This window comes from Bombus vosnesenskii, unplaced genomic scaffold (assembly GCF_011952255.1).
Source record: "Bombus vosnesenskii isolate JDL3184/JDL3185 unplaced genomic scaffold, Bvos_JDL3184-5_v1.1 scf7180000013289, whole genome shotgun sequence".
NCBI classification, from domain to species: Eukaryota; Metazoa; Arthropoda; class Insecta; order Hymenoptera; family Apidae; genus Bombus; species Bombus vosnesenskii.
In genome coordinates, this window is record NW_022882942.1 from 2,179,659 (window position 1) to 2,204,761 (window position 25,103).

Consider the following 25,103-nt stretch of genomic DNA (forward strand, 5'->3'; position numbering starts at 1 on the left):
CTAAATCTTGCAACTAGCTTTTTGTAAAAAAAAACAAAGGGATGTAATTCATCGTGTTTCTCTGCCTATAATTTAATTAGAACGTGGAAGCGAAATAATATTTCAAGTTTTTCCGCACTCGCGGCCGCTCATTCTTACGATTCGTTTCTAACCGACTTCGCTTCTAACATGGTCATTCGAGAGAAATCTCCGCGACGCGTTCCTACGGAGTGTTTACGATGGCCGTTCTAAAACGCCGGAGCGATGCCTCTGTGGAGACTCGGCAGCCCCCCCGGCAAGACTAGGAAAAAAAGTACATTAGAAACGCTTAACCTGTCTGATGCAAGATCACCGAGAACCTACGTCTCGCCGATTCCTATGTATCGGTACGAAGAAAAGCATAGGGCCGACAAGGACGTCGACTTTTTCTATCGCTCGTATTCTTATGGAATTCCACGCAAAACCGTAATCACGTATTCGTCAAATTATCGCGATTATCGCGCCGATCGATATCCCGTTTCTTCTCTGTTCCTTTAGATCGTAACCGTTCCCCCGTAATTCGTCCGTCAAGTTGCATAAAATCAACGTCAGTTGCCGTATTATCGCCGCGTAATGCTCGTACGATTTCCTGAACCATAAACTCGACAATTATACCGTCGCTGGGTATACAACCGACCGTTAATGGTGAAATTCGCGCAAATTAATAAATAAATCTGCATTGGTCTCGATGAAACATTTTGCAAATAACGGTGGTTATTCGAAATGCCAAGCGATTTTTTTCTTTTTTTTTTTTCTTCTTTTGCGTTATTCGCAATAGGGAGAGAGAGAGAGAGAGAGAGAGAGAGAGAAAGAGAGAGAAAAAAAATATGATAAATACGTTTTCGTTGATTTTCTGACTTTTATGTCACTCGCTGGCTAACGAGGATCGTTTCAATACGAGATAATCGAGAAAGGATACGACCGATATAGATTTATACAAATTTCGATATAACGAGACGAGTTAAATACGATATCATTAGGACTTAATCGGTTCGCGAATTTTTATGCAAATTCATACTTTTCACGGTATAATTGAAAACGTAGAATCTCGTTTACGACGTTAGAAACGTAGAAACGTTTACGACGATATAACGTGACAGAAAGAAACGATAAAAAGTACAGAAGGTATCGTCATCGAAACGTAAGATTTCGTTTATACCGTAAAATCGATAGAAGAATCGATCGTAGAACCGTTTCGCGACCGATGTAGAGCAAAGAAAAAACATTGCCTTTAAAACCGATATAAATATAATAAAAGCCGATATGTAATCGAAACAGATAGAATCAAAGATTTCGATTCCTTGCGATACAGTTATTCGGAATAACTATTTTATAATAAACGATAAAATCGATATCGCGTCTCTTTCAAATCCCTTTTCCGTTTTCTATATTTTACGAAAACAACTTGTACGGAGGATCGCGTACTTACGATAGAAGAGAAACAGCTGTATGTACCGATAATTTTATTTCCGTCTGTCTCTGTCTGCGTCGCGTTCTTCGTCAATGAAAATATCTTGTTCACGACAGAAAGTAGTAATCGAGAAGTAGTCGATTTTCTGAAAAACAATTCAACTTACCACGATACGATATCATCCTTTCGTTTAATTAATTATCTCGTTCGATTATACATTTTAATATATATATATATATATATATTTCGTTTTTAACGGCTCTGTTAAATCCATCTGTGGTTTTCCTAGCTCGTTGAAAACGAAATTTTCACTTGCCTTTATGCGCGATCCGTTTGCCTCGTTAAATCAAACTGTCATCAGCTCGAATCCATAAACGTTCGAGAAACGATATCTCAACTAGAAGATACAACTCTCGTCGTTCTGCTACTTATTAGAACGACAACTTGTCATTTGTGCTAAAAAATAGATTAAAGCAATTTGATTAAAGAAAATACTGCGAATATTTCTGAGCTGGAACAGACCTGTCTATACGTATCTTTCGCTTAAACGATCGTCGAAAAAGAGAGAGAGATCGAAAAAGACGACGATCTAAATTTATCGTAAACACCGATACGTGCTTTTGCATATTTGCGAGCGTTTATCTTAACACGATAAAATATTCGCGTCTCTATGCCACCAACCCGATAGAAATAGCCCGTAAATTGCCACTGTAACGACAAATTAAGCGTACTTTTAATTGCTGTAATTCGATTCGATCTCGAGCACGAGAGGGCCAAGATAAAATGAATTTATCAAAGTAACGCGGTCGATTCGATTTAACAACGGTCTAAATTTTATTACTAAAAAATTGCCTAAAGTCTGTCTTTCACTTTTTCCTGTACCTTTTCAATGTTCTATACACCAACCTGAACATCGACATAAAAATGTTTAAACAAAGATTTTATCGCGGAGAAATTGTACGGCGTCTACGGCAAAACAATTTGATCTTCTTTGAGATAAAATTTCTCTAACAATTCCAGCCATAACGCGCAACGTGAAATTGGAAATCTGTTATTTGCCACTACGCGTTACGGTAGTAATAGGATAATCGCGATATTAGCCAATGCGCGTTACATAAATAATTCCAGAAATGTATAAATCAAAATTCAATTAAAAATTTCAATGTAACTTCGATTCGATGATTTCAAACGTTTCAGACGTTCCATCTAGCTACGTTTCTTTTTATACAAGCATCGATTTTTCGTTGCTCCAAGTTGACTTAAGCCACGTTTTTCCAAACTATCGAAAGCACGATAGACAAGTTGCGTGAAACGATCCGAGTGATCGATCCCTCGCCACCATCTCGTAGTTTACGGGGAAAAAGCGCCACGTTCAACGTTGCTTCAAACGTAGTTTCGCGTTACATAGCCCCAAACGCGCACACATATATGTACTATTGTACGATCTGCTGCGACGTATTAACTACGTACGTTTAAGAAAGTAAACAACGCTATACACGTCTTGTTTCCCAACGAGATAGTTGCTTTAACAAACGCACACGCGTGTACTCGTGTTGCATTCAATCGCAAGAAGAAGACGCGACAGATACGGTTAGATCTTTTATTTAGTACACGGGTTTGTCATTGACAACCGTCTATCGTTAATTAACATTTTCCTTCCTTTTCGGACTAAAAGCACATTGTAAAACATACAGGTATATCGTCGCAGGTAAAACTACGAAATATGTCTTTCCAAGACATTTCGTCCTGCGAACTCTCGATCGAAGGATTTACGATACAACGAAACGACCGAGTTTGTCTCTTCGTCGATTTTCTACGTGCCACTCGACGGAAAACCGAGTTTCGTTGATCGACCAGGGACACGGACAATTTTTAATAAAGATTTACGCGAAATTTTTCAGTCGTTTTTCCTCCGCTCTTTTCTACGCTGTTTTCCTGTTTTCCTGTTTTTCTGTTTACGCGTTAAATCATTTCCGATCTCATACGATCCTCCATTACGAACGGAACAACGAAATATTCGTCGCTCCGATGTTCGAACCTGTTATTTACTCGATTTCAAATACCTTACCAAGTTTATATCCTTCTTCTTCTCGTTAGTCAAATCGCTTTAAATCGAACCGCTCGAATTCCGTGAAATTCTCTTGGTGCATTCGAGACTCTCGAGAACGATAAAGTACGATACGTAAAAATCGTTGCAGAATACGAAAAGCTTCCGTAGACACGTTCGACGATTGTTTCTAGAAAAGCTTGACGATTTGAACACAGAGTTCAGAAAAAACCGACCTACTTCAGCGTTGTCCCTTTCAATTCAAGAACCGCGACTTTTCTCGAAACTTGAAAATGATACTTGGAGTCGAGTATTTTGCGCGTGTCTGTTCGAATTATTTGAATTCCGCTACTTAACAGCCGATAAACACAAGCGTAGGAATTATTTGCAGAAATACAAGGAATCGAGCGAATAAATATCAGATTGACGTAGGAAGCGGTTGCCACGAAAACGAAACCAACCGAAGATGCATCGCTTTTTCGAAACTGCTGTAAATTCACGAGCCAACTAATACTCGTGATCAATAAATCAATAGATTAATAGATTAATACAGTGATACGCTTTCGCACTTTTCAATATGAAACCTACGTCTTCCTTTCTCTTTCGATAAATACGATTTAAACGTCGCAGCTGACTCCTTATTGCTGCAAACAACACTTCGTATTGGTAAAGTGGTGTCGATTGATTTCAAATTCGCGTTAATCTACCGATCGGAGAATCGGACATGCACGATTACGATCAGGTATCGATAGAACCAATCGTTCTTTATCGCACACCACTTTTATACCGAATAAAATATGAAAGAGTAGGACGTACGAGCGAGTCCTTTTTCTTTTTTTTTTTTTTTTTTTTTCCCATATCGCTCACCTTCGCATTTGCTGGTTTCGTCGGAATTGTCACCGCAATCGTCCATTGAGTCGCAGACCCACGGCCTTGGTATACATTTACCATTCGTGCATTGAAATTGCTTTAAAGGACAAGGCCTGCCTGAAGCAAAATAAAGATGGGAAAAATGAAATGCCAATGTTTCGTGGAACATGCAAATCGGGAGAAAAAAACATGCGAGTAAAGAAAGAAAGAGATTAGAAACGCGTGACGTTCGCGTTATACACTGTACTTTTCTTACAATTTCATGTACTCGCGATCGGTATACCACGTTACGCGTCACATACTGCTTTCTTTTCGTATGCATCGATTTACTCTGTCTGTCTCTCTCTCTCTCTCTCTCTCTCTCTCTCTCTCTCTCTCATAAATGAAGATTACAGGAGAAGAAACCTGATAAGTAAAGTTTCATTGACTTTTTCATTTCCACGTCACTTTCTGGTTAAACGTTTTATTTAACACCGCACAGTTGAAAATACAAAGCAGATCCTTAAAATACTTTAGAAAGATAGGATGAGAAGCAATATTTGAACGATATTTAACGATAACTCGAAAGTTATCGAGTAGCTCAAAAGCAAATTGAAAGACGATTTCAATAACGCAACATTCGCTCGATTATCGAATGATATCGAATGAAAAAAAACTGCTCTTCTGTAAAATCAGGAAAAGCTTGTCGCGTACTTTCGTACTGTAATCTTCAAATACAATGGATAAATCGATCTTTTAAAAGGTAAAAAGATCATAAGGGAGGAATTTATTGGGCTTTGCTTGGCAAATTGCGCGAGAATTACTTTCGATTTTCGGCTAATCGATTCATCGAAATATTACGCTAAACTTTGTCCGATAATAACTCGTGAACGTTTCCAATTTTGCTTTACAACCGTGTAACCGATCGGAACACTTGGCGGAAAATTCGTATTATTTCAGTTCGATCGTGACAAAAGTAACGATATCGTGTTGTACTGGATTATTATTAAAATGTTATTAAGCTTAAATACACGATGATTAAAGGTTGACACTTGGGCTAATTAATAAAATATCAAACGCGATCTACGCGATAAAACATTTAATACGTAATGACGATAAATTAGAGTATCGGCGTTATTGCTGCCGTCCCGATTATTGTTCGCATTATCGTGTTCCCTTGTTATTATTCCAAAACTATTGTCGGTAGTTGCGTGTAATTTTCGCTAGCTAAACGATACTAACTTACGAATATTTGCGAAATAAATAATAGCCATGTAAATAATATCATCCTCGTAAATTCTCTTAAACCTTTGCCAAATTATTTACGATAAATTTGAGCGAAACAAATCTAATAAATTTCTCGCTCGTTTCATAGAATCGAGTTAATGTTATTATTATTGGAATTTTACGGCTCGTATATCGCAAGTCACCGATATTAATAAACGCTTTTGCATAACAGCAACAGTAACGAATCTGATAATAAAGGACATGAAATGTTACAAATTACGAGTTGCCCGATTATCGTATTTGACCAAGAAAATTATAAAATCATACAACGCAAGTCTATCGTATAATCTATCATTTCTAACTCTTGTAAATTTACTGATATTATTAATTGGCAAATTATTACGGCTAAACGGTAAAACGGCTTTGATACGTACGACCTGTACCAGCTGTAACGATGATGTTTCAACGATTCAGCATCGTCTCTCAGAGATATTATATCGCATGTACGAATACAGTATCGATAGAGTAGAGTATAAGCGATCACGAATGAAAGACTTGAATATGAAAATAGAAAACTTACCGATAATCGAAAAATACTCGATCACATACTATTTTATATCATTATTAATGTGTATATGCAATTGAGCATCACGAGCAAGCACAATTAACCATTGATCTTTAATTCGTTGATGCGCGTTTCACGTACCACGTGTCCACCATGTATTTCGATACATGTTCAAAAGCGCCATCTAAATATCTCTAATGTGTATATATTTCACAGTTTTATTAAAATTACATACTTTCGTGAAAAATATCATATAAAAAAGAAACATATATATATATATATATGTATATGTTTTTTATATATGTTTGTTATATGTTTTATATATGCATATATGTTTTTTATATGATATTTATATATATATATATATATGTATATAACGTTTTTCAACGAAAACCGAAACAAATGCGACCACTTAAAGTGACAATCTCTATGATGTTAAGCGCGTAAAAGTAATTGTTTCCCGATTAAAACAAAAATTCAACTCGACGGTGACGTTGACAATAAAATGATAAAATACGTTTTTCGTTTGTCAGATAGAGAACACGTTTTATTGCTTGCTTAAAAACTGACGATATTCAAAGAGAAAATAATGGATAAAAAACAAAAATAGCTCGAATTTGTATAATGCCTTTACGACGAAAATGCTTGCAATAATTTAATCTCGTTTCTCTGTACGCATTATTAAAATTTAATAACAATATTCGTTTGTTATATCGAGGCATGAGTTCGTCTCGTTTCCTTTGTATTCTCGTTCGTGCACATTTCCCAGTATCGATAATAATTTTACTGTCAATCTTTTTTGCTTATTTTATACCGATCAATTATTCCTTTGAAGAAATTATTGAATTATTGAATAACGCTATAATACAAAAGAAAAAGAGAAAGAAACGAGGTGAAAATACAATATATGTACAAATCGAACAAATCGACGATCAACTGTTTCCCCAGCCCTCGTTTTACTCTTATTTCGTGGATAGCCGTTATTTTAATTGTCATCGTACGCACGAACCTGTCATACCAATTATTTTGAAATTTAACACTTTATTAATTACGAAGGGAATTCATTGCATTCTATCCTTTTTTAATCTTATTCTAAGCGTTAGTTGTTATATCTTGCACAAAACTATTGAAACTATAGAAAATTAATTCAGATAAAGGTCAATATTTCTCTGTATCAATTTTTTTGACAAATATCAGCTATATATTTGATCCTCCAAATCCTCCAAGAATCGTTTGAGAAGTATAAAAAAAGATCAGTTTCCACAGTTCTGAAAAACTTACGAAAAGAATGTTATTCTAAAAAGAACGAACGCTCTACTATTTATTAGATTTAATTACTACTAAGAACCTCTTTGTGCCACCTATAAACAGAAAAAAGAAGAAAAGTAAACAATTTGCCCTAAATGCTAAATGAGAAACATAGCGTGGTAACGTGGGATAAAATCTTCACGTGCTTCCATCTATCGCGGTCTTCCCCCATTTTCAGACCAACTACTCACTACTGGTCACACCACCAGCATCCCTTTCACAAAGATCGTAGATACCGAGTTATACGTCAGATATATTTTTCATATCGGCGACTGTCCTCCTTTCTCGCGTCCTACGTCCGCTAATTTATAAGTTTTCATTGAAAATGTATGCGAAAAACGTCGATTATGTAAGCGCGACATTAGCGCATGGCACATACCATACGTATTTTGTCAATCAACAATATCGTGCAACTTACATACAATTTCAATGGGAAAACGTTCCTATCGATATTTTTACTTATTCCCCACTGTTCGATTGACAGAGATCGAGAAATGAAACTTACTGTCAGTGGAGAAAGCATCAGCCGCTGCGAGAAAGCCGAATATAGTCAGCAAATACAGCGGCGAAAGTACAAGCAGACGACAGCTTCGCCCCATAACAACCCTCTTTCGTTGCACACCCGGTTTCTCCTTCGTCTTTTCCACCACCACCACTCTCTCAAACACTACCAACACTGACACCGAGATATTTCGAATACGATCTCTACGGTTCGCTGTTGTTTTGTGTCACGATTCCTTTTTCTTGTCTTTCGAAACCGATGACTTTGACAGCCGGCAAGCCGGAAGGATCGATCAACAACAACAACAACAACAACAATCCTCACACACGATGTACTGACTGATTATCGATAAAATCTGGTAAGACCACGCGGTCCAACAGCCTCTACCATGCATCGGGCAAGTCACAGATCTTCAATCATGTATATGCAAACAGCTAACAATTCAGAGTGGCTGCGTGCTCGAGTACAGAATAAAAAGTGCACTCCACGAAGTGGTTGAGACTGGCAGGCCCGCCCCGTGTGCAAGCACCTCCGTGTCCCTCGTTGTATATCTCTCGCTCCCTCTTTTCGCTCTATCTTTCGCGCTTCCTATACCAGCCCGTTATACTTTCTTTCTCTTGCGCAGATATTCTATTTCACTCTAAGCTACAAAATTCTTCTCTCTTTCTCTCTTTTTCTTTCCCTCTCCCGGGCGAGACGGCGACGACTGACGACCACTGATTCTGACGCACCGGTATCGCGCCACCTGCGCGCGCAAGCACTCCCTCTCGTTCGTCTCCTCTGATCTTCTTCTTCTCGCCCTCTCCCCGCCCCGCTCCGCACACCCCCTCCCCCCTCTCATCACTCACTCTCGCTCTCTCTCTCTCTCTCTCGCTCTCTCTCTCTCTGCCACGCTACTGTTAAAGTTACGCTATGTGCGTACTCGTAGCCTGTTTCTTTAACTGTATATCATGACCCAGCTTAACCTAACCCATTTTCTATCTGTTTAATAAGCAGGTGAAAGATATTTGTGCGGCACAATCGCAAAGATATTCCAAGAACAAATATCCAATAGTCGGAAGTTCACATTCATTTTATCAGTCTCATATATAAAAAAATACGAATAATTAAGCTCTGGTAATTATGAAATCAATATCATGGATGGTATAAACACAATATTTCTTCAACATTTTATTTTTTTATTCAATGCTGCACGAACGAATGGCCCTCTACTATAATTATTTTCATTTTTGACTGGCGCTCGAAAATGTATATACAAAAATTACGCAATTACACAGTTAATTTATAAAAGTATCACTCTTGCATCGACGTGGTATTCCACATTAATATACTTGGTCCATTAGTAGCTAAGAAACAGTTTGTTTGCGGGTGAACGCTTAATGATACTATAGGATGTTTCGTCGGTTTAAATCCTGAAAGTCTCGCAACTACTTTTTGAGAAACTAGATCCCATATCCATAGTTTCCCATCTGCGGATCCAGAAATAATGCGAGTATCCTGAGTATCGACGCTTGATTCTAAACACAAATTATTCGCCACGTGGCCAGTGAATTCTCCGAGCAATTCTCCTGAATCTTTATCCATCAATCTAACCACACCATCGGCACAACTAACAACCATGCATTGACCATCTCTTGTGAAGCTGGCGCATGTTACTGCATCTGTAATAATACATTTAATGACAACTTGATCGCATTTTTATCTTATTTTATTTTATTCGTCATATTATGTACTACCAACCTCCCATATAGTCTGTATACAATTCACCTACACGAATATCATATCTACGTATTTTCCCATCGAACGAAGCTGTTAGAACTTCATGATCTGATACTCTAACGCTAGACACAGAATCCTTAGCTTCGTTTAAACATTGCGCAGGTTCTAATGTTTTGGATCTGATATCCCACAACATAACCGAGTTATCTCTGGATCCAGAAATAACCATAGAAGATTCTTCGTTGAATCTGACATTAGAAAGGAAGTAGAAATAGATTCTTCGCTGATTCTGACATTACAGAAAAATGTATCTATATATAGAAAATATTATATCAAAACGTATATACAGGGGTACCAATAATTTTTTGATAATATACCTTACGGTATTAACAGGTCCTGCATGGCCCCTTAAACGCCGAACCGGAGTTCCAGTTGCTACATCCCAAAGAATAACTGATTTATCCAATCCACAGGACACTATTTGACTACTATCGCAAGATGCACTACTATCCATTACTTCATCACCGTGTCCTCCATACGTTTTTAACGTAACACCTCTATACGGATTCCATAATTTTAACTTTCTATCAGATCCACACGTTAAACAATAAGCACCATCAACTGGAAAAAATATTAAATATAAATCAATATTATTTAACAATAAAAAAAAACAATCAACTTCATTAAATAAAAGTTACTTTAAAAAAAATATATATATATATATATATATATATATATATATATAACCTACGTACCACTAAATCGTACAGCTCTAACGGCTCCTTGTTTACAATCTATTTCTTTGACAAGTTTATAATCAATTTCCATTTTAAATTTAATTAAAGTACATCACTTAGGAATAATACTCTCTGTGAAAAAAGAAGTTAATCGATATATTTTAAATTTTATTTATTATATTTCCTACTTAATTATTCAACGTTTCCATATTTTTGCCATTTCAAAACAAACTTCATGTATATGTATAAAACTGAACACGACGTAACACTGATTTGACTTAGTATAGAATGTAGTGGGCTTTACAGGTTGTCCATACTTATAGCGTAATGTAGTATATGCTGTCAATTATATATGTTCGTGTATGCGTTAGGCGCTCTTTCACTAACGTTGTAATTGATAAACATTCACGTGATAATATGAGAAATCGTTTATTTAAAATACAAGCTTCAAAGAATAAATAAATTTTGCAGATACTAACCGATGCTAGTGAAGTATTAGTAGTCCAAAAATATCCAATCACCGCCACGGAAAACTAGTTTAAACAAGGATAGTATGTGTTACGTGTAGGTTCAAATCACTTTTTATACCTGTCGTGTATTACTGATTACTGTTGAATATTCTCGTCTACCAATAAAAAGGAAGAAAATGTAATTGTAAACGTTTCGCCAAGATATGTGATGAATCAGTTGCGAATGAACATAAATAAATAATATATTTATTGATGTTTACCAAAAATAAACTTCAATCCATTCTGTAATCGTATTTGAAGGTGACAGTATTTGTTCCTTGTCATAGTATGTATACTTTGACAACAATTGTTTAGTACTTAATATAATCTCTTATTAGATTTGAATAAATAGCAGATTCTACTCACTACGTTATAAGGTATTACGTTAATAGGTTATCATAGTTGTCACGATATAACGTGAACTACGTGTACGCTATTAAACTTTATATATGTGATAAAGATATTAATAAACGATGCATGTAATTAATTGGTAAAATTGTTAACATAAACGTATATAACAAAAATTATGTAAATAAAATGGTTGCAAACATAGCAGCTGATATGACCGGATCCATATACCATGAGAGACAAGTAATTATCAAGTGTTTCATGTTTCTAGTTCATAATCAAGCGACATATAGAAATATATTATGTATATACGTGTAAGCATTATTCTTGCATATACCATATGTCTATATATATGATTATTATTCTTACAGGTGAAAGAGCTTTGCGCATTACATGCATTAAATAATTTATTTCAAGAAAGAGGATTTAGTAAACAGGAATTAGACCAAATTTGTTATAGCTTGAGTCCAGATGTATGGATAAATCCCCATAAATCACTGTTAGGACTTGGTAATTATGACATTAATGTTATTATGGCGGCATTACAACGAAGAGGACGCGAAGCAGTTTGGTTTGATAAACGCAGGTTTGTTTAGTTCAATAAATATACTAATACTTTATTGTACACATAAAACTAAATATATATATATATATATATACACACACACGCGCGCGCGCGCGCGCGCGCGCATGCCCTCACACACACATAAACGTATATACATTTGTGGGATTTTTTTCTCAGAGATCCAAAATGTCTGTGTTTAGATAATATTGAAGGTTTTATATTAAATGTACCAACAGAATATAAATTAGGATTCGTATTACTACCCTTGAAAAGACGACATTGGATTGCCCTGAAGAAAATTCATGGTGCCTTTTATAATCTTGACTCGAAACTTGATTCTCCTCAGCTTATTGGGAAAGTCAGTTAATTCTTTATTCCTTAATATTAATACCGTACATCGATGTATTAATAATTATATTGGCTTTTACTTTTCAATAATGTCCTATTAGGAAAATGATTTACTTATATATCTAAAGGACCAGATAGACAGTAAGGAAAAGGAATTATTTCTTGTCGTATCAAAGGAGATAGATAATAATCAAGGATGGCTAATAAATACATATGCAAATAAAGAAGGGATTAATACAGATCATGATAGTATCACGTACATTGAAGATGGCTATATGGAAATGAATTTGAAGAAAGAAGTGTCTGCAGAAATGAACGAAAATGAAAAATCATTAGATAACAAAAATTCTAGGTAATTAAAGACCTTTTAATTTACTTAATCTATGTATTCAATGCTTCAGGCCAAAATAAATTAAAGGTTAAAGCGACAATAGTCCATTAATAAACAAAGTTCTATGTTCAAGGAATTGAAAAGAGAAGCGAAAGTTTACAAATTATAAATGTTACATACAAATTTTCTTGCACCAAAGAAAAGGATGTAACTATTTCATTCTATTTAAGTCAACGCCATTTGATTGAGATATGTGATTGTGTTCTTAAATTCGTCATATTTTTATAAAAACGAAGAAAATTTTAGCATGATAAAAGATAAATAATGGCGCAATTATGAATGCATAATATGTTGCCAATTATTAATATTTATATAGATTTTTTATAAATCGTTATTACGATAAATTAATATATGTATATATATCGTTATTTATTTCACAAATATTTTATCTACAATAATTTGCAGTTGTGAAATCAGAATTTCGTGTATTAATTCGTTATTTATTTACAACACTTGTATTCTTTTAATATTGTCTCATCAGTATTATTTAATGCGCATCCTTAAATACTATATTAAATTAATAGATTGTTCTATCAAAGTATGTACATTGCTTTGTTTAATTAATATTTGGTGATTGAAGCGAGGTTAATTTATTACTCCATAGATAAATAAACTACAGAATATAGAATTATAATATTACTGCACTGTTAGACAAGTGTTATACTCTAGTATCTTTTTCTAAAAAGTTTCGTTCTCTCTTAGTATTTGTTACTAGTCACGCTAGATTATTTAATTAAACAATGTGAATAACTGTAAAAGACAATCTTTTATACTTTCAACATGAACATCGCAATACAAATACGATAAATATTAATCGGTATACAATCTATGTACCCTTTTATATTTGCTGTATATTTCAACAACGTATTTAAAAACTCAGTTGTATGATTATTATTTTGTAATGAGATACACCTCTTATTCACTATACTATATGTTCCATTTTTCTGAATATCTATATTTAATAAATTTGTTGTTTAAATAAAAAAATGCATCTCTTATTATTATCTAATATCTGTATCTATATCTAATTACATAAGTAATTAGATAGCCTGTCTAAGATGAGATATTCATCTAACGTGCAATGCTAAATTTATATTTATACTAAATTTCAGTGTTTGTTACCAAAAATATGGATTTAAATATTTACAAAATTTATTTGTTGTTATTTATTTGTTATTTTGTATATTCACCAATATTTAACATTAACGCAATAATACACGAATAACGGTAATATAATGAATGTTTAATTAACCATAATTAACAATATAAATATAATATGTATTAAATAATACATTGAGTGATATACATTATACAGAAAATACCTAAGTTAACGACAAAGGTTTTGCATAATTACCATTTTATGGCAAGAGCTGTGTCTGATTTCTTTATTTCATGATACTGTGTGTGGAAATACGACAAAGCTTTATCTGTACACTCTCCTCCTAACCAATCTCTATATAAATTCTGCACCACTGTATTTTGTTCAGGATTACTCCGAGGAAGTTCTCTATATATAGATTCTAACTGTAACGCCAGTTCACGTGGTTGAATATTGCTTGAGGGTCTAATCTGCGCTCCCCCATTAAGACATCCTATCAATTAAATTAAGATTTACATTGAAAAGGTATTATTAACATTGTAACATTCTTCAAATAAAACTTACCGCAGGGACACGCCATAACTTCGACATAATCATATGAACACTTTCCGCGTTTCAATTTTTGTACAAGATTTTGTATATTTCGAAATCCATTAGCAATTGCAAATGTTAATAGTGTGCAGCCATCCTTCTGGAAGACTGCTTCTTGGAAATCAGGATTTCTCAGATTTTTAAATTCAACTGTTATATCTGTTTCATCGAACAGATGTTTTGCAGCATAATGAAGAATAAATTCTGCATAACCTCCTGATCCTGAACCGCTATGACCAAGTAAATTGGTTTTAAAATATTCCATTTGCGATTCAAACAGTTTTTCAGCTTCCCTTTCGCGTATTTCATTTATTGACACATTATACTCGCTAAGCATTTGTTCTATTTCAACTAGGGAAAGAAACATAACTTAAACAAATGCAATACGCGTGTTTCAAATTTCAAATGCTTACTTGGAGTTATGACACAATCTACGTCTCTAAATTTCCTTTCATAGTTATAAAAATCTTCTCTAGATGCTTCCAATTTCTTATCATAACAAGGCATAACAGTAACGTGATAAACTTGTTCTGGTAAAAGGTCCATAGTTTCAGCTAAATGATATTTGACTAATGATCCCATAATTTGTTGAGGGGATTTTGTAACACTTATATATGGAAGTATAAAATTGCCGTGTGTCTTTTCAGCGTAACAAACCCAACCTGTATTTAAAAATATTTAAACATTGTTTGATCCTTATTACATTATATGAAAAAAGTATTGCTGCACAAAATTAAGATATATTAATTACCAGGACAAGAAGAAGACAACATGGGTAATTGATTTTTTGCACCCTCTTTAGCTGCTTTGTAACGTTCTATAAATTCTTTAGCAGACTCTAAAAGGGCAAAGTCATCAGCCACAGTCATATCTAAAACTATGTCTGCTCCTAGCTGATAAAAGTATCCAGCAAGTTTATTTAACGCTTGTTCTGGATTAAGACTATAATGTTTTGCTATGGATAATACTGCTTGTACTGAGAGGCTGACAACAATAAACGTTGAACGTGCATCATCTTTGCTCTATAAAACATATATATAAAACAGATAAATTTGTTATATCTTATTAGTTTTTGACATTTAATATACAAAATAAATGCTGTCTTAATGTCAATCATTACCTGATGACGCCGAGAAACCTTCTCTTTAAACACTCGCATTAATTCTTCCTGACTTTGCTGCGTAACTAATACACTTTCTGCAGATGTAATACAACCACTACAAGCTAAACAATCAGCAAGTGTGATTTCAACTTTCTGTAATTTTTCTGATTGTCCAGCCTAACGGACACACAATAAATATACCGTAAAATAGTTTATAACTTTAATTCAATACTATAATAAATATATACAATTAGTAATTTACTTCATTTAATGCAAAAGGTGTCCCGTCTTCCTCAATTTTTATTTTTGCGCCAGTTTTGCTTTTTGACTTTTGAATTTCTATGGGTTTGATACATTCCTGCAAAGAAAGCCCCATACAATTTATTGCTATAAAATTAAAAAGTAGTAAAACTACCTGCGAAGGTGTAATAAAGTCATCTAGATTTGTAATTTGTAATGCTCCACTAAATCGCGATGTCATGTTTATCTGAAAAGGATATTCGGACTTTAGTTATTATATAAATACTATTAATTGGTATGTAAATTCAATATACTCTTTAAAACAATATAATGGAACTATTTTATACGTATTTTATACGTGTTTTTTTACGTATAACTCCGAGCATAAACGTTCTTGTTTATATTAAAACAGGCGTGAATATGAAATAGTCAGTGAATAGTAATAATGTCATAAATTAAATGTTACATCGTTATAAATATAACGTTGTAGGATTATAACGTAATAAATAAACATACAATACTGATATTATATAATATTGATATAAATGTTATTCCTGTTTGCTTTTAGTTCATTCGATTTCAAGCATAACCTCATTTTTAATTACTAGATAAGAAAGTAATAAAACTATTTAACATAACTATTTCATATAAATAAATGTTTCGAACGTAAGAAAATTAATCAGGATTAGCTTTATCTAAGTATCGTCCCTTGTTTCTTAATTACATGTGGCCTATGAAATACTATAACTTTGCGTTGAAAAGTTTTTTTCATACAACAATAAATAAGGTAGATATTTAGCTGAGCCATGCTATATATCCTTGTGGTACATAGATCATTCAATAAATAAGTGAAATTAATGTGTACATTTCTGTGAATTTGTTATGCGGCATTTAAATAAGCTGCACGCAACGAAACTTGTATTGATATTGTATGTATTTCAACTACCTGTCCGCCTATTTTTCCCTCCGATCGTACATATACTGGGGTGTATGTACCTACACCATCATATCTTTCCCACCACGTCGAAGTGATGTCATGAGTCTTGTGCTCGTTCTTGTGTGTCCAGTTCAGGGGTAAGTACGCGCCTGTAAGATGGCAATATCCTCAGTGTCGCTTAAAGAAGGGTTCCACTTGATACGATTTCTATGAAATTTTTATTCAGAAATGACTGAAGTCAAGAAAGATGATGTTGTTAAGATATTACATACGTATCCTCTATGTAGAGTAAGTAAAATGTTATTTATATATTACATCGTAAATTGTATTTAAAAAGAAATAAGTCTGGTTTCTTTTATCAATAACGTTTGATCAATAGGAAAAGTCATTATTACGAGAAATAATATCCTTATGCACACAGTTTAATTTTATTAAATTTTCTATTAAACAATCATTTCAATGTTATTATTTGTTATTATTATAATCATTTCAACATCATATGATGTTATTATGAAATGAATTTAAGCAATTCATTTAATAGGACGATATATATTCAAATTAGAAAATTCTATTCATATTATATAGAAATTAAGTAATTTATGAAAATTCTTTTTTTCAAGATTATCATATTATTTATTTTATATTGACATTATTATATTTGTGGCGTTCGTTCCAGAAATGCGATATGTCGGATGAAATGAAACAAGAAGCAATGGAATTGTGCGTCACCGCGGCAGAAAAGTATGCGGATAATTATGAAAGCGTTTCTCGGATGATCAAAGAGGCAATGGATAAGAAATTCGGTGCGTCTTGGCATACAGTCGTCGGCGAAGGCTACGGATTTGAAATAACTTATCAACTTAAACATCTATTATACATGTACTGTGCTGGAAATTTAGCGATATGCATATGGAAATCAGCATAGTGATATTTACAAAAATTGATATACAAACAAATGTACAAATGGCATAATTATGATTTTTTAAAAAGACTATTTCTACGCAAAACGATTCTTGTTTTAAACAATGCCGAAACTATTATCATATTGTACAAATGAAATATTTTTCAATAATTATTATCGATCGTGAATAGGCACATTTGCATATTAATGCTGAAACACATTCAGATATACATAAAAAATAGATTTGACTACAATTTAAAAATTTCCCTCATTACAGTACATAAAATAAAAGACTAATAAGAAGCGATTTATAATTTTTATACAAATGAAGGACTATACATGTAAAATGATATATAATTATTGGAATATTAATTATTTCGGAAAATTTTATGACGTTCTATGATATGATGTAGATCTTAAAAATTTCTTAAAAATTCTTCGGTATTATTCAGTTAGATGAAAAATATATTAATAAATTGATATTGAAATTTCTTCGTCGTGATATTATCATACAAAATGTAAAATATTACGCATAATATTATGCTGAATTATGTCATTATCGTTATTATTATTATGTAAGTGCGTGTGAACTGCATATATATATATATATATATACGAATACAGCGCGTTAATATGCATATGATTTATTGTATTTGTTTGTGATATTATTTATTTGTATAAAAGTCTTTTGTGGAGTTGTTATGTTAAATATATGTAATATATGTTATTGTGTATAATATAATATTTAAATTCTGGATCAATTGTTATTAATATATGCAATATCATTCAATTTTATAATGTAATAAGCCATGTAATATGATTATTGTTTAAACATTTATTTCAGTGGTTTAATTACAGTATTATTTCATAGACTTATTAAAACATGTTGTTTTATATGTTCTCGTACAAGGACGATTTAAGTTTTATTGTAAGAAAGGTATCGTTTATTTATAATATAATCATTTATCTGTTACAGGATTCCGCGGCTACAAGTCTATACAGTTTTCTCTTTACTTTGATTTAAAAAATATGAAATGCTGGTGCAAAAAATATGTTACAATATTCCTGTTACAGTTTCAACATTTACGCGGAGAATTACAACTGAGCATATTTTTATATTTAACGTGTTCAGTGTATTAATTTATGAGAATGTAATTTACAAAATTCTTTTCACAGATTATTATTTCATCAGGATTCAGCGATTATTATGTATTCTGTAATAAGCAATTTGTATACTTAACAAGATTTATAGTTCTACACCTTAAACAATGGGATACATTTAAAATAATACATGTCTCAGCTTCACAAAAAATGTCACAACGACAATTAAATGTTTACTATATATTTACATAGTACGGATTTTAAATTAGATAAACGAAATTTATTACACTGAATTTAATAACAGTAATAGTAGTATTAATTGTATTAATAATAATATTTCTATATGTTTAAATTATTTACTATCACCGTTAATAATACATATGCTTTCCATTTTCCACTTCTGCAAGATGAATTCTCTAGTATTTACAACCCTTGCAGAAACTTCTACACGCGCTGCTAGATCATACGTTCCAGGTGCTGGAAGTACAGCCTGTAAGTTTACGGTACTGCTGGTCAATGGCTCTACGTGAGAACAAATTGCTGAATGACAAGCATATCTGTAGTACGCAGAAGCTTGCGGAGAATACAACTGTGACTTTATATTTGGCAAATGACTTTCGCTAAAAACATATAGGGTAAATTATAATACAACCCATAAAAATTACTTTCTAAAATTACTTTTAGTAGTATTTACCTGCTAGTACCTATTGTATTGATTTTAATATCAATCTGTGATTCTAAATGATTTTGTATATACATTATTACTGGAATGAAACACAATCGATTTTCATTAAAATTATGTGTGATCTCTCTATCATGACTCAAAGAAAATGAAATCATATTTTTCAAAAATTCTGTTTCCGACGCTTGTTCCTTATTAGTCACAGCCAAAGAATCAAGTACGTTTCTATCTGGACCAAAGATCTTCAAACGTCCAGCATATTCGTTTGATTCAACGTGAATTTCTTTGGGGTGTTTATACGTTTTACTCAAATATTGTATATCGAGATGATGTTGACCGATTGCTTGCCTCGTAATAATTCCATTTTCAATTATTCTCGCTCGCCATTTGAGAATTAAAGTAGAATTTAGTGCCATAGTAGCAGATAAGGACCTCTGTTCATCACTTTGTGGTAATCGTTGAGATTGCTGTACTTCAGCTATGTTTTCATTGATGTCTAACGATGGAATATCCTTTCTTTGTATGAAATTGATGTACGGATAATTTGCATCTGAATCAATACATTCGTTTTCTTGAGTTAAAGATACATCAGAAAACTTCGACTCATTTTTGCCCTTTTTTCTTAGCTTTAACATTAAATGAAACATTTCTTGAAACTGTATCTTAACATTTGTCGACAAAACCGATGAACTAAATATAGACCATGTATCACTTTCGAACAATACTTTGGACAACAAAATTTCACTTGTGATTAAGTCATGAATTTGATTTGCATTTTTAATGCAAATTATTAAGTTTAATGTAGGTGAAACATCCTTAAATAATACACTTCTCGAAGCAATCGCGCTAATTTGTATGGAATCTAAAACTGTAAAATGCCACGTGTGTCTACAAAGTCGGTGTTTTATCGCGCTTCTTAAATCAGTATTTTCGTAATAAAAAAGTAAATCTAAACAATGAATCCCTTTTTCATGTGGCGCTCGAATCCAAAATGGTATTATATGCGTTTCTCCAACATTCAATATATCGTTAGTGGAAGGTAATGGAATCTTTAATATGAGCCTATTGTTTCTCTTTGTCATATGTTCTGAAATCACAAATAAAATACTAGTATAATATTACTTTCAACTCAATCAATTTCAATCATTGAATGAAATCAGTACGGAAGTTTTATTTACTTTCTTGCGTGTCTACGTATTCATCTCCTAAGGAGAGAAGTTTTGCGTCCGTAGATGCCAAGTAAATGTTTGACAAAGGCGAATTGCCCACATTTTTCAATGTTATATCTATTTTATGAATTTCACCACATAGCATTTCTGCAGAGAGTTTGCTAAAGAAGATCTAAAAATAAATATTTATTAACCATATTGTACAGATATTGTACGATATTGAATACTTAACATATAACTGCATCGTAATATTAAATACCTGCATAAATGGAGCTTTTTCAACAATATTCATTTCTAATCTATAATCTACACCATATATATTTGTACCAGGTTTCTCTTTAATATTTTTTAATCTGGGTCCCCTAATTTCAAACAATCTTTTCCCAGTAATAGCTATTGTCGGATTAACAACTGGTGGATCTACTACATGAGTCGGATTGGATAAATCATAACTCAAACCTAATGTTTTTAATTCTCCTACTTCTTTTGGTATAAGACACAGTGTAACATTTTGTTTAGATGTTGGTTGTAAAATAATTTTTTCGATCACTTGTGCATCCACTAGCGTTAAATTCTCTGGTGATCTCGTTTCATTTGTAACTTGTCCATTGGCCGAAGTAAATGACCATAATAAAGTCACATTAGACAATGGCAGCGGTATGTGTAATGGATTATATAATTCAATGAAAAAATGTACTGGCTCGTTCAAAACAGCATTTGGTTTTACACTGTTATTACTTGTCTTAGAATATAGCGCAACTGTAGGTCTGAATATCATAGGAGGAGATCCCTGAGCCTCTGTAATTAACATTTCTTCCATTCTTGCCCATCTTACATCATCACATTCTTCAGTATCAAATGAAACATGACTCGCAGGAATATTATTTTCATGTGATTTAGCTATGGGACCATAAAATACTTTAATGTCATTACTATCTATTAATGGTAAAGGCAAGATAGGAAGCTCTTGAGAATTCGATAAACCTTCCTGTAACAATAACTATAATATATAATTAATGCGATAGTCAACATATATATCTATCTAACTATCTATCTATCAATCTATCTATTTATCCATCTATATATATATATATATATATATATTATGGATTATATTTCATAACTATACTTATACATACATTGTGGATATGTAAAAATTCACGTAAAAATGCAGCTTGTTGTGAAGCTGGTTGTTTACTGGAAACATTTAGTAATTTCTCAAATGCTTTAACTGCTTCACTAACTTGTTTTAATGATGCTGCTTGTCTACCAATTGTAAAATGTATGTGATCTTCTGCCAATGACCAACCTCTTCCACTATATACCTAAGAATATGATAATTTAATATAAAGATTTAATATATATATATATATATATATATATATATATATATATGTATAAGAGTTAATTAAAGAATACCTGGTAAGCTTGTTGATAACATCGCAATGAATGTTTTCGTTGACCTGCTTTTGAAAAACGATGACCAGCAAGAACAGCATGAAATGCATACTTGCGCATCATCTTTGGCCCAATAAAACAATAAGCAGCTTGCTCCAACAGGAGTGCAGAACGTAAATCCGAATCTTCACTGGTCATGCGAATCAATTGTTTAGCAGCCTCTCCATATAAGCTTTTACCTTTCAAACATTCTGCACTGAGCAATGTTGCTCTTGTTGCAAATTGGGGCATTTTACAACTAGTCGAATAGGTCAATATTGCATCATCCATATATTCGATAGTCTTCCTATTAGTTTCACCTTGCATAAATGCACTTAAAGCAGCCATTTCAAGAGCACCTGCATAATAGAGCCAAGCTTGATCTGCTGCAAAATCTCTCTTTGCGCTATGATATGTTTGGTAAGCAAGTGAATAGTGACCAAACATAAAACATAAGTCACCTAAGCGACGCAATTGCAATTCTGGTGATTCTGTTGTATAACTGAAATCCAAACAAACTGGAACTTTATATATTTATATATGCATATTTATATATGCTACATATTACTTTTGTTATATCTAATACTTGTAATTTGCTATTATTTAACAAGATGATATATAATAAACATACATTACAGCATTTGACGGAGTAGGTCCCGGTATTCCAGGTTTATTCGTTCCAAACCATCGTCTTGTAGCACTAAAAAGTGATCTACTGACTCCCTTTTTATTTGAAATTACATCATTTAGCAAGCCAATTTGTTTCTCTACATATGGTAACAAACATTTTAAACAAAATTCTGTTATTAATGCTCGTACTCTTTCAAGATCTTGCGTAGATAATCTAGCACCATGTTGTGTTGCTACGTGACTAGGAGAATCTGCCCAAACATTTATATTTATTGGTGTATCAGTGATTATTTGTCCCTTTCCGTGCAACACAGAACTTCTTGACCTGTCAGCTGTTGGACTTAAAGGATGAATTGTAACGGAAACAGCTTCCTGACCAACTTCTAAATGTGTACTTGTTGATTCGGATATTTCAGAAGAGAAACTAATAGCGTCATTTAAATCTGGAGAAACCAATACAGAATTCTGTGGAGCTATTGGTGTTCCAGCCTGGCTTGTTCTAAAATATGAAATACACATTCACAATTATTTCATAAACTTTTGAGAAATATAGTAGAAGCATACTTTTCAGTATCTGTTGTAACTTCATTTGGCATAGAAGAAACACCACTAGTATCTACAGGTGTACGAGGAGAACTATTCTGTTCACTACCTCCTAATACTTCTGAATGTTTTACTAAAAATTGACTCCAAGGATCTGGTAAATGAATATTATCATCAACTTGACCTGGTGGTCTTGAATTCATTTGTAATAAAAAACAATTATTAGCACCATAAATGTTCTTCATATCCGTAAAAACTTTTTCAGCCCTATAAAGATTACAAATAATTAATTTTAATAATAGTTGGTATTTTCTACATAAAGAAGCCATGAAATAAAAAATAAATACTTGTTCCTGTCATCTTGTAAAGTATCATGTACTAAGATATAATATCTTAGCGTATTGTTATTAAACCATTTTGGCAATTTTCCAGGTATATTTTGATGTAATTGGGCACCCATATTTTGTATCTTCTCTAAAGGATTGTCCTCCACTGTGGAAACTATTATCATACAAGCAAGAAAATGTTTTGTGAATTCATGATCCGATGGAAATTGAACACTTAAAAACATTTCTCTCCATGCTTCAAACCAAGGAACCGATACTGGTATATCAAGCTCTGTTGTTCCAATTTGAATAGTAGTTGTATGTTCACACATGGCTGAACTAACTGCTTCATTTAACATTTTTCTGGCAATACTTGGTTCTGGTGGTTGCGCATTAACATCTTGTATAAAAAGACGAAGATTTCTAACACTAATAGTATTTCCTTGCGGGTCTTTAAAATGACCTATAAGAATAAAAAATAAACCTATTGATATTTCACAACAATACACATAATATAATATGTAATTTGTGAAATAAATCTAAAGATAATTGAAAATTCAAATTTATTTATGCGCAATTATGATTATTTCATAATTTACTTATTGTTTTGTTATGAAACACTGTTGTTTGCTGTATTTTTTTTTTTCTTTTTTAACATTTTATGAACTATTCGTCATAATTGTTTAAATATTAAAAGTATGTAACAAAAGCTTGTATTTAATAAAACAATAGTAATACAGTATAACAAAATAAAACATTTTCTATTTATCATTATATAAAATTTCGCCTTTGTTACATCTAGTTATAGCATTTACTTATTCTAATGAGTAATTTTAATGATGTAATTAATGAGTAATTAATGCGACAGTGCCTAGTGTAGTAATGAATGAGAACAATTACCAACTTCTTACCTTCGGTATTTAGCTTACAAAACGGTTGTAGAAGTTCAACGAATGATAAATTGTTTTTTTGACATACAGCATCAGCTGCGGTTGAACATATCGCAGCGATTTGTGGTGAAAAGGCATTGCTTATAAACTCACGAGGGGTTAACTTACATTGAGCCATGATACTTGCTAGAAAATCTACAGATAATCAAGGTTACGTTCTACTAATATGTAGAATTATACGATTACAATCATTTTGGGCGTTAAGTTACTATCGTTTATTGGCTTACAATTAGAAGTTGACAGAAGCCAAACTTTCAACATATCCCAAAGTAATAGTAAACATCTTCAATGAACAGCTGTTCTGTGAAGATTTACCCGTGAAGGGTAAAAATATGGAGATGAGACATACATATTATAATATTAGACGGAAGTGTTTATAGGCGGAAATTCTATCTATAATTTTTTGCACATTCAATCCTATAAATGGTAGATGTTCGAACAAACTTCTAAAAGCGCAAGAATGTTTGATTATTCCAGGAAATATAAGAAACAGATAATATAACAATTATATACTTAAGGCTATTGAATTATATAGCATATCCTGTTTTCCGCTTCCAAGTAGTATGTCCGAACAAATTTGCTTCTAGTTTAATAAGATTTATTTTATTATATAATAATCATATCATTTATATTTGCTGGATGAAAAGCTTAATTTACCGAGCGTGTGAACTTAACAGCTCTTAATTAATCAACTGATAGTTATTTTATGTATATAAAAATCTTAATTCTTCATATATTGATTCTTATATGTGTATCTACATATTACAATCATATGAAGGAATTAATATGTCGAACATAATTCAAGAGTTTTGTAGGAATGTTGTAGTTTCTTATGGATATATATATATATA

The 25,103-nt window shown here is 32.6% G+C and overlaps 6 protein-coding genes across 18 annotated transcripts in view; 2 read left to right on the plus strand and 4 right to left on the minus strand.

The window, feature by feature from the left end:
- The window catches only part of LOC117232607 (low-density lipoprotein receptor-like), a 62,791-nt gene extending 54,164 nt beyond the window's left edge, over positions 1 to 8,627 (minus strand). For 3 of the 8 annotated variants that reach the window (XM_033492074.1, XM_033492075.1, XM_033492071.1), the window contains exons 1-2: positions 7,931 to 8,627; positions 4,344 to 4,463 (exon numbers count right to left, since the gene is read on the minus strand). In XM_033492074.1, coding sequence (XP_033347965.1) covers positions 4,344 to 4,463; positions 7,931 to 8,024 — 214 coding nt within the window. In that variant the 5' untranslated portion in view covers positions 8,025 to 8,627. The remainder of the gene's footprint in view (positions 1 to 4,343; positions 4,464 to 7,930) is intronic. The other 5 variants (XM_033492076.1, XM_033492072.1, XM_033492080.1 and 2 more) reach the window with 3 other exon arrangements.
- Positions 8,628 to 9,084: 457 nt separating this feature from the next.
- LOC117232501 (WD repeat domain-containing protein 83) lies at positions 9,085 to 10,999 on the minus strand. 2 transcript variants are annotated; one of them, XM_033491880.1, is made up of 4 exons: positions 10,863 to 10,999; positions 10,024 to 10,267; positions 9,668 to 9,894; positions 9,085 to 9,588 (listed from the first exon to the last, which is right to left on the minus strand). In XM_033491880.1, exons 2-4 carry the CDS (start codon positions 10,158 to 10,160, stop codon positions 9,221 to 9,223), a joined length of 732 nt encoding a protein of 243 aa, XP_033347771.1. In that variant the 5' UTR covers positions 10,161 to 10,267; positions 10,863 to 10,999; the 3' UTR covers positions 9,085 to 9,220. The 2 variants fall into 2 exon arrangements, with proteins under 2 accessions (XP_033347771.1, XP_033347770.1); XM_033491879.1 differs by lacking the exon at positions 10,863 to 10,999 and adding an exon at positions 10,402 to 10,515.
- A 332-nt stretch (positions 11,000 to 11,331) lies between these two features.
- Positions 11,332 to 12,906, plus strand: LOC117232502 (josephin-2). Of its 2 annotated transcripts, XM_033491881.1 has the most exons (5): positions 11,332 to 11,483; positions 11,612 to 11,826; positions 11,983 to 12,163; positions 12,255 to 12,505; positions 12,618 to 12,906. In XM_033491881.1, exons 1-5 carry the CDS (start codon positions 11,430 to 11,432, stop codon positions 12,622 to 12,624), a joined length of 708 nt encoding a protein of 235 aa, XP_033347772.1. In that variant the 5' UTR covers positions 11,332 to 11,429; the 3' UTR covers positions 12,625 to 12,906. The 2 variants fall into 2 exon arrangements, with proteins under 2 accessions (XP_033347772.1, XP_033347773.1); XM_033491882.1 differs by having other exon boundaries at positions 11,344 to 11,483; positions 12,255 to 12,690.
- An 860-nt stretch (positions 12,907 to 13,766) lies between these two features.
- On the minus strand, positions 13,767 to 16,587 carry LOC117232500 (probable cytosolic Fe-S cluster assembly factor AGAP009023). Of its 2 annotated transcripts, none has more exons than XM_033491878.1 (8): positions 16,523 to 16,587; positions 15,752 to 15,823; positions 15,599 to 15,694; positions 15,355 to 15,513; positions 14,986 to 15,256; positions 14,648 to 14,896; positions 14,208 to 14,585; positions 13,767 to 14,136 (listed from the first exon to the last, which is right to left on the minus strand). In XM_033491878.1, exons 2-8 carry the CDS (start codon positions 15,815 to 15,817, stop codon positions 13,895 to 13,897), a joined length of 1,461 nt encoding a protein of 486 aa, XP_033347769.1. In that variant the 5' UTR covers positions 15,818 to 15,823; positions 16,523 to 16,587; the 3' UTR covers positions 13,767 to 13,894. The 2 variants fall into 2 exon arrangements, with proteins under 2 accessions (XP_033347769.1, XP_033347767.1); XM_033491876.1 differs by lacking the exon at positions 16,523 to 16,587 and adding an exon at positions 16,301 to 16,383.
- A 19-nt stretch (positions 16,588 to 16,606) lies between these two features.
- Positions 16,607 to 17,496, plus strand: LOC117232503 (dynein light chain 4, axonemal-like). The gene is made up of 2 exons (XM_033491883.1): positions 16,607 to 16,801; positions 17,190 to 17,496. The coding sequence occupies exons 1-2, from the start codon at positions 16,742 to 16,744 to the stop codon at positions 17,436 to 17,438; spliced, it is 309 nt and encodes a 102-aa protein (XP_033347774.1). The 5' UTR covers positions 16,607 to 16,741; the 3' UTR covers positions 17,439 to 17,496.
- Positions 17,497 to 18,810: 1,314 nt separating this feature from the next.
- Positions 18,811 to 24,737, minus strand: LOC117232504 (trafficking protein particle complex subunit 8). 3 transcript variants are annotated; one of them, XM_033491885.1, is made up of 11 exons: positions 24,480 to 24,737; positions 24,214 to 24,387; positions 23,324 to 23,765; positions 22,998 to 23,243; positions 22,435 to 22,932; positions 21,786 to 22,305; positions 21,506 to 21,691; positions 20,626 to 21,354; positions 20,376 to 20,538; positions 19,210 to 20,284; positions 18,811 to 19,135 (listed from the first exon to the last, which is right to left on the minus strand). In XM_033491885.1, the coding sequence occupies exons 1-11, from the start codon at positions 24,511 to 24,513 to the stop codon at positions 18,868 to 18,870; spliced, it is 4,335 nt and encodes a 1,444-aa protein (XP_033347776.1). In that variant the 5' UTR covers positions 24,514 to 24,737; the 3' UTR covers positions 18,811 to 18,867. The 3 variants fall into 3 exon arrangements, with proteins under 3 accessions (XP_033347776.1, XP_033347775.1, XP_033347777.1); XM_033491884.1 differs by having other exon boundaries at positions 20,626 to 21,366; positions 24,480 to 24,736; XM_033491886.1 differs by having other exon boundaries at positions 20,626 to 21,366; positions 24,214 to 24,735.
- Between the last annotated feature and the right edge of the window lie 366 nt (positions 24,738 to 25,103).

Coding starts and splice junctions, on each gene's coding strand:
- LOC117232501 (XM_033491879.1), bottom strand. CDS start 10,474: ATGGAAATTGATTATAAACTTGTCAAAGAAATAGATTGTAAACAAGGA. Junction 10,268..10,401: donor TAGAGCTGTACGATTTAGTG/GTACGTAGGTTA, acceptor TATTTTTTCCAG/TTGATGGTGCTTATTGTTTA. Junction 9,895..10,023: donor GGACCTGTTAATACCGTAAG/GTATATTATCAA, acceptor TTCTAATGTCAG/ATTCAACGAAGAATCTTCTA.
- LOC117232502 (XM_033491881.1), top strand. CDS start 11,430: ATGGTTGCAAACATAGCAGCTGATATGACCGGATCCATATACCATGAG. Junction 11,827..11,982: donor GTTTGGTTTGATAAACGCAG/GTTTGTTTAGTT, acceptor TTTTTTTCTCAG/AGATCCAAAATGTCTGTGTT. Junction 12,164..12,254: donor CTCCTCAGCTTATTGGGAAA/GTCAGTTAATTC, acceptor ATGTCCTATTAG/GAAAATGATTTACTTATATA.
- LOC117232500 (XM_033491876.1), bottom strand. CDS start 16,348: ATGAAAAAAACTTTTCAACGCAAAGTTATAGTATTTCATAGGCCACAT. Junction 15,514..15,598: donor CACCTTTTGCATTAAATGAA/GTAAATTACTAA, acceptor TGTGTCCGTTAG/GCTGGACAATCAGAAAAATT. Junction 14,897..14,985: donor GTTGTCTTCTTCTTGTCCTG/GTAATTAATATA, acceptor TTTTAAATACAG/GTTGGGTTTGTTACGCTGAA.
- LOC117232503 (XM_033491883.1), top strand. CDS start 16,742: ATGACTGAAGTCAAGAAAGATGATGTTGTTAAGATATTACATACGTAT. Junction 16,802..17,189: donor ATACGTATCCTCTATGTAGA/GTAAGTAAAATG, acceptor CGTTCGTTCCAG/AAATGCGATATGTCGGATGA.
- LOC117232504 (XM_033491884.1), bottom strand. CDS start 24,513: ATGTTGAAAGTTTGGCTTCTGTCAACTTCTAATT. Junction 20,539..20,625: donor AAAAAGCTCCATTTATGCAG/GTATTTAATATT, acceptor ATTTATTTTTAG/ATCTTCTTTAGCAAACTCTC. Junction 19,136..19,209: donor AATACAATAGGTACTAGCAG/GTAAATACTACT, acceptor ATATGTTTTTAG/CGAAAGTCATTTGCCAAATA.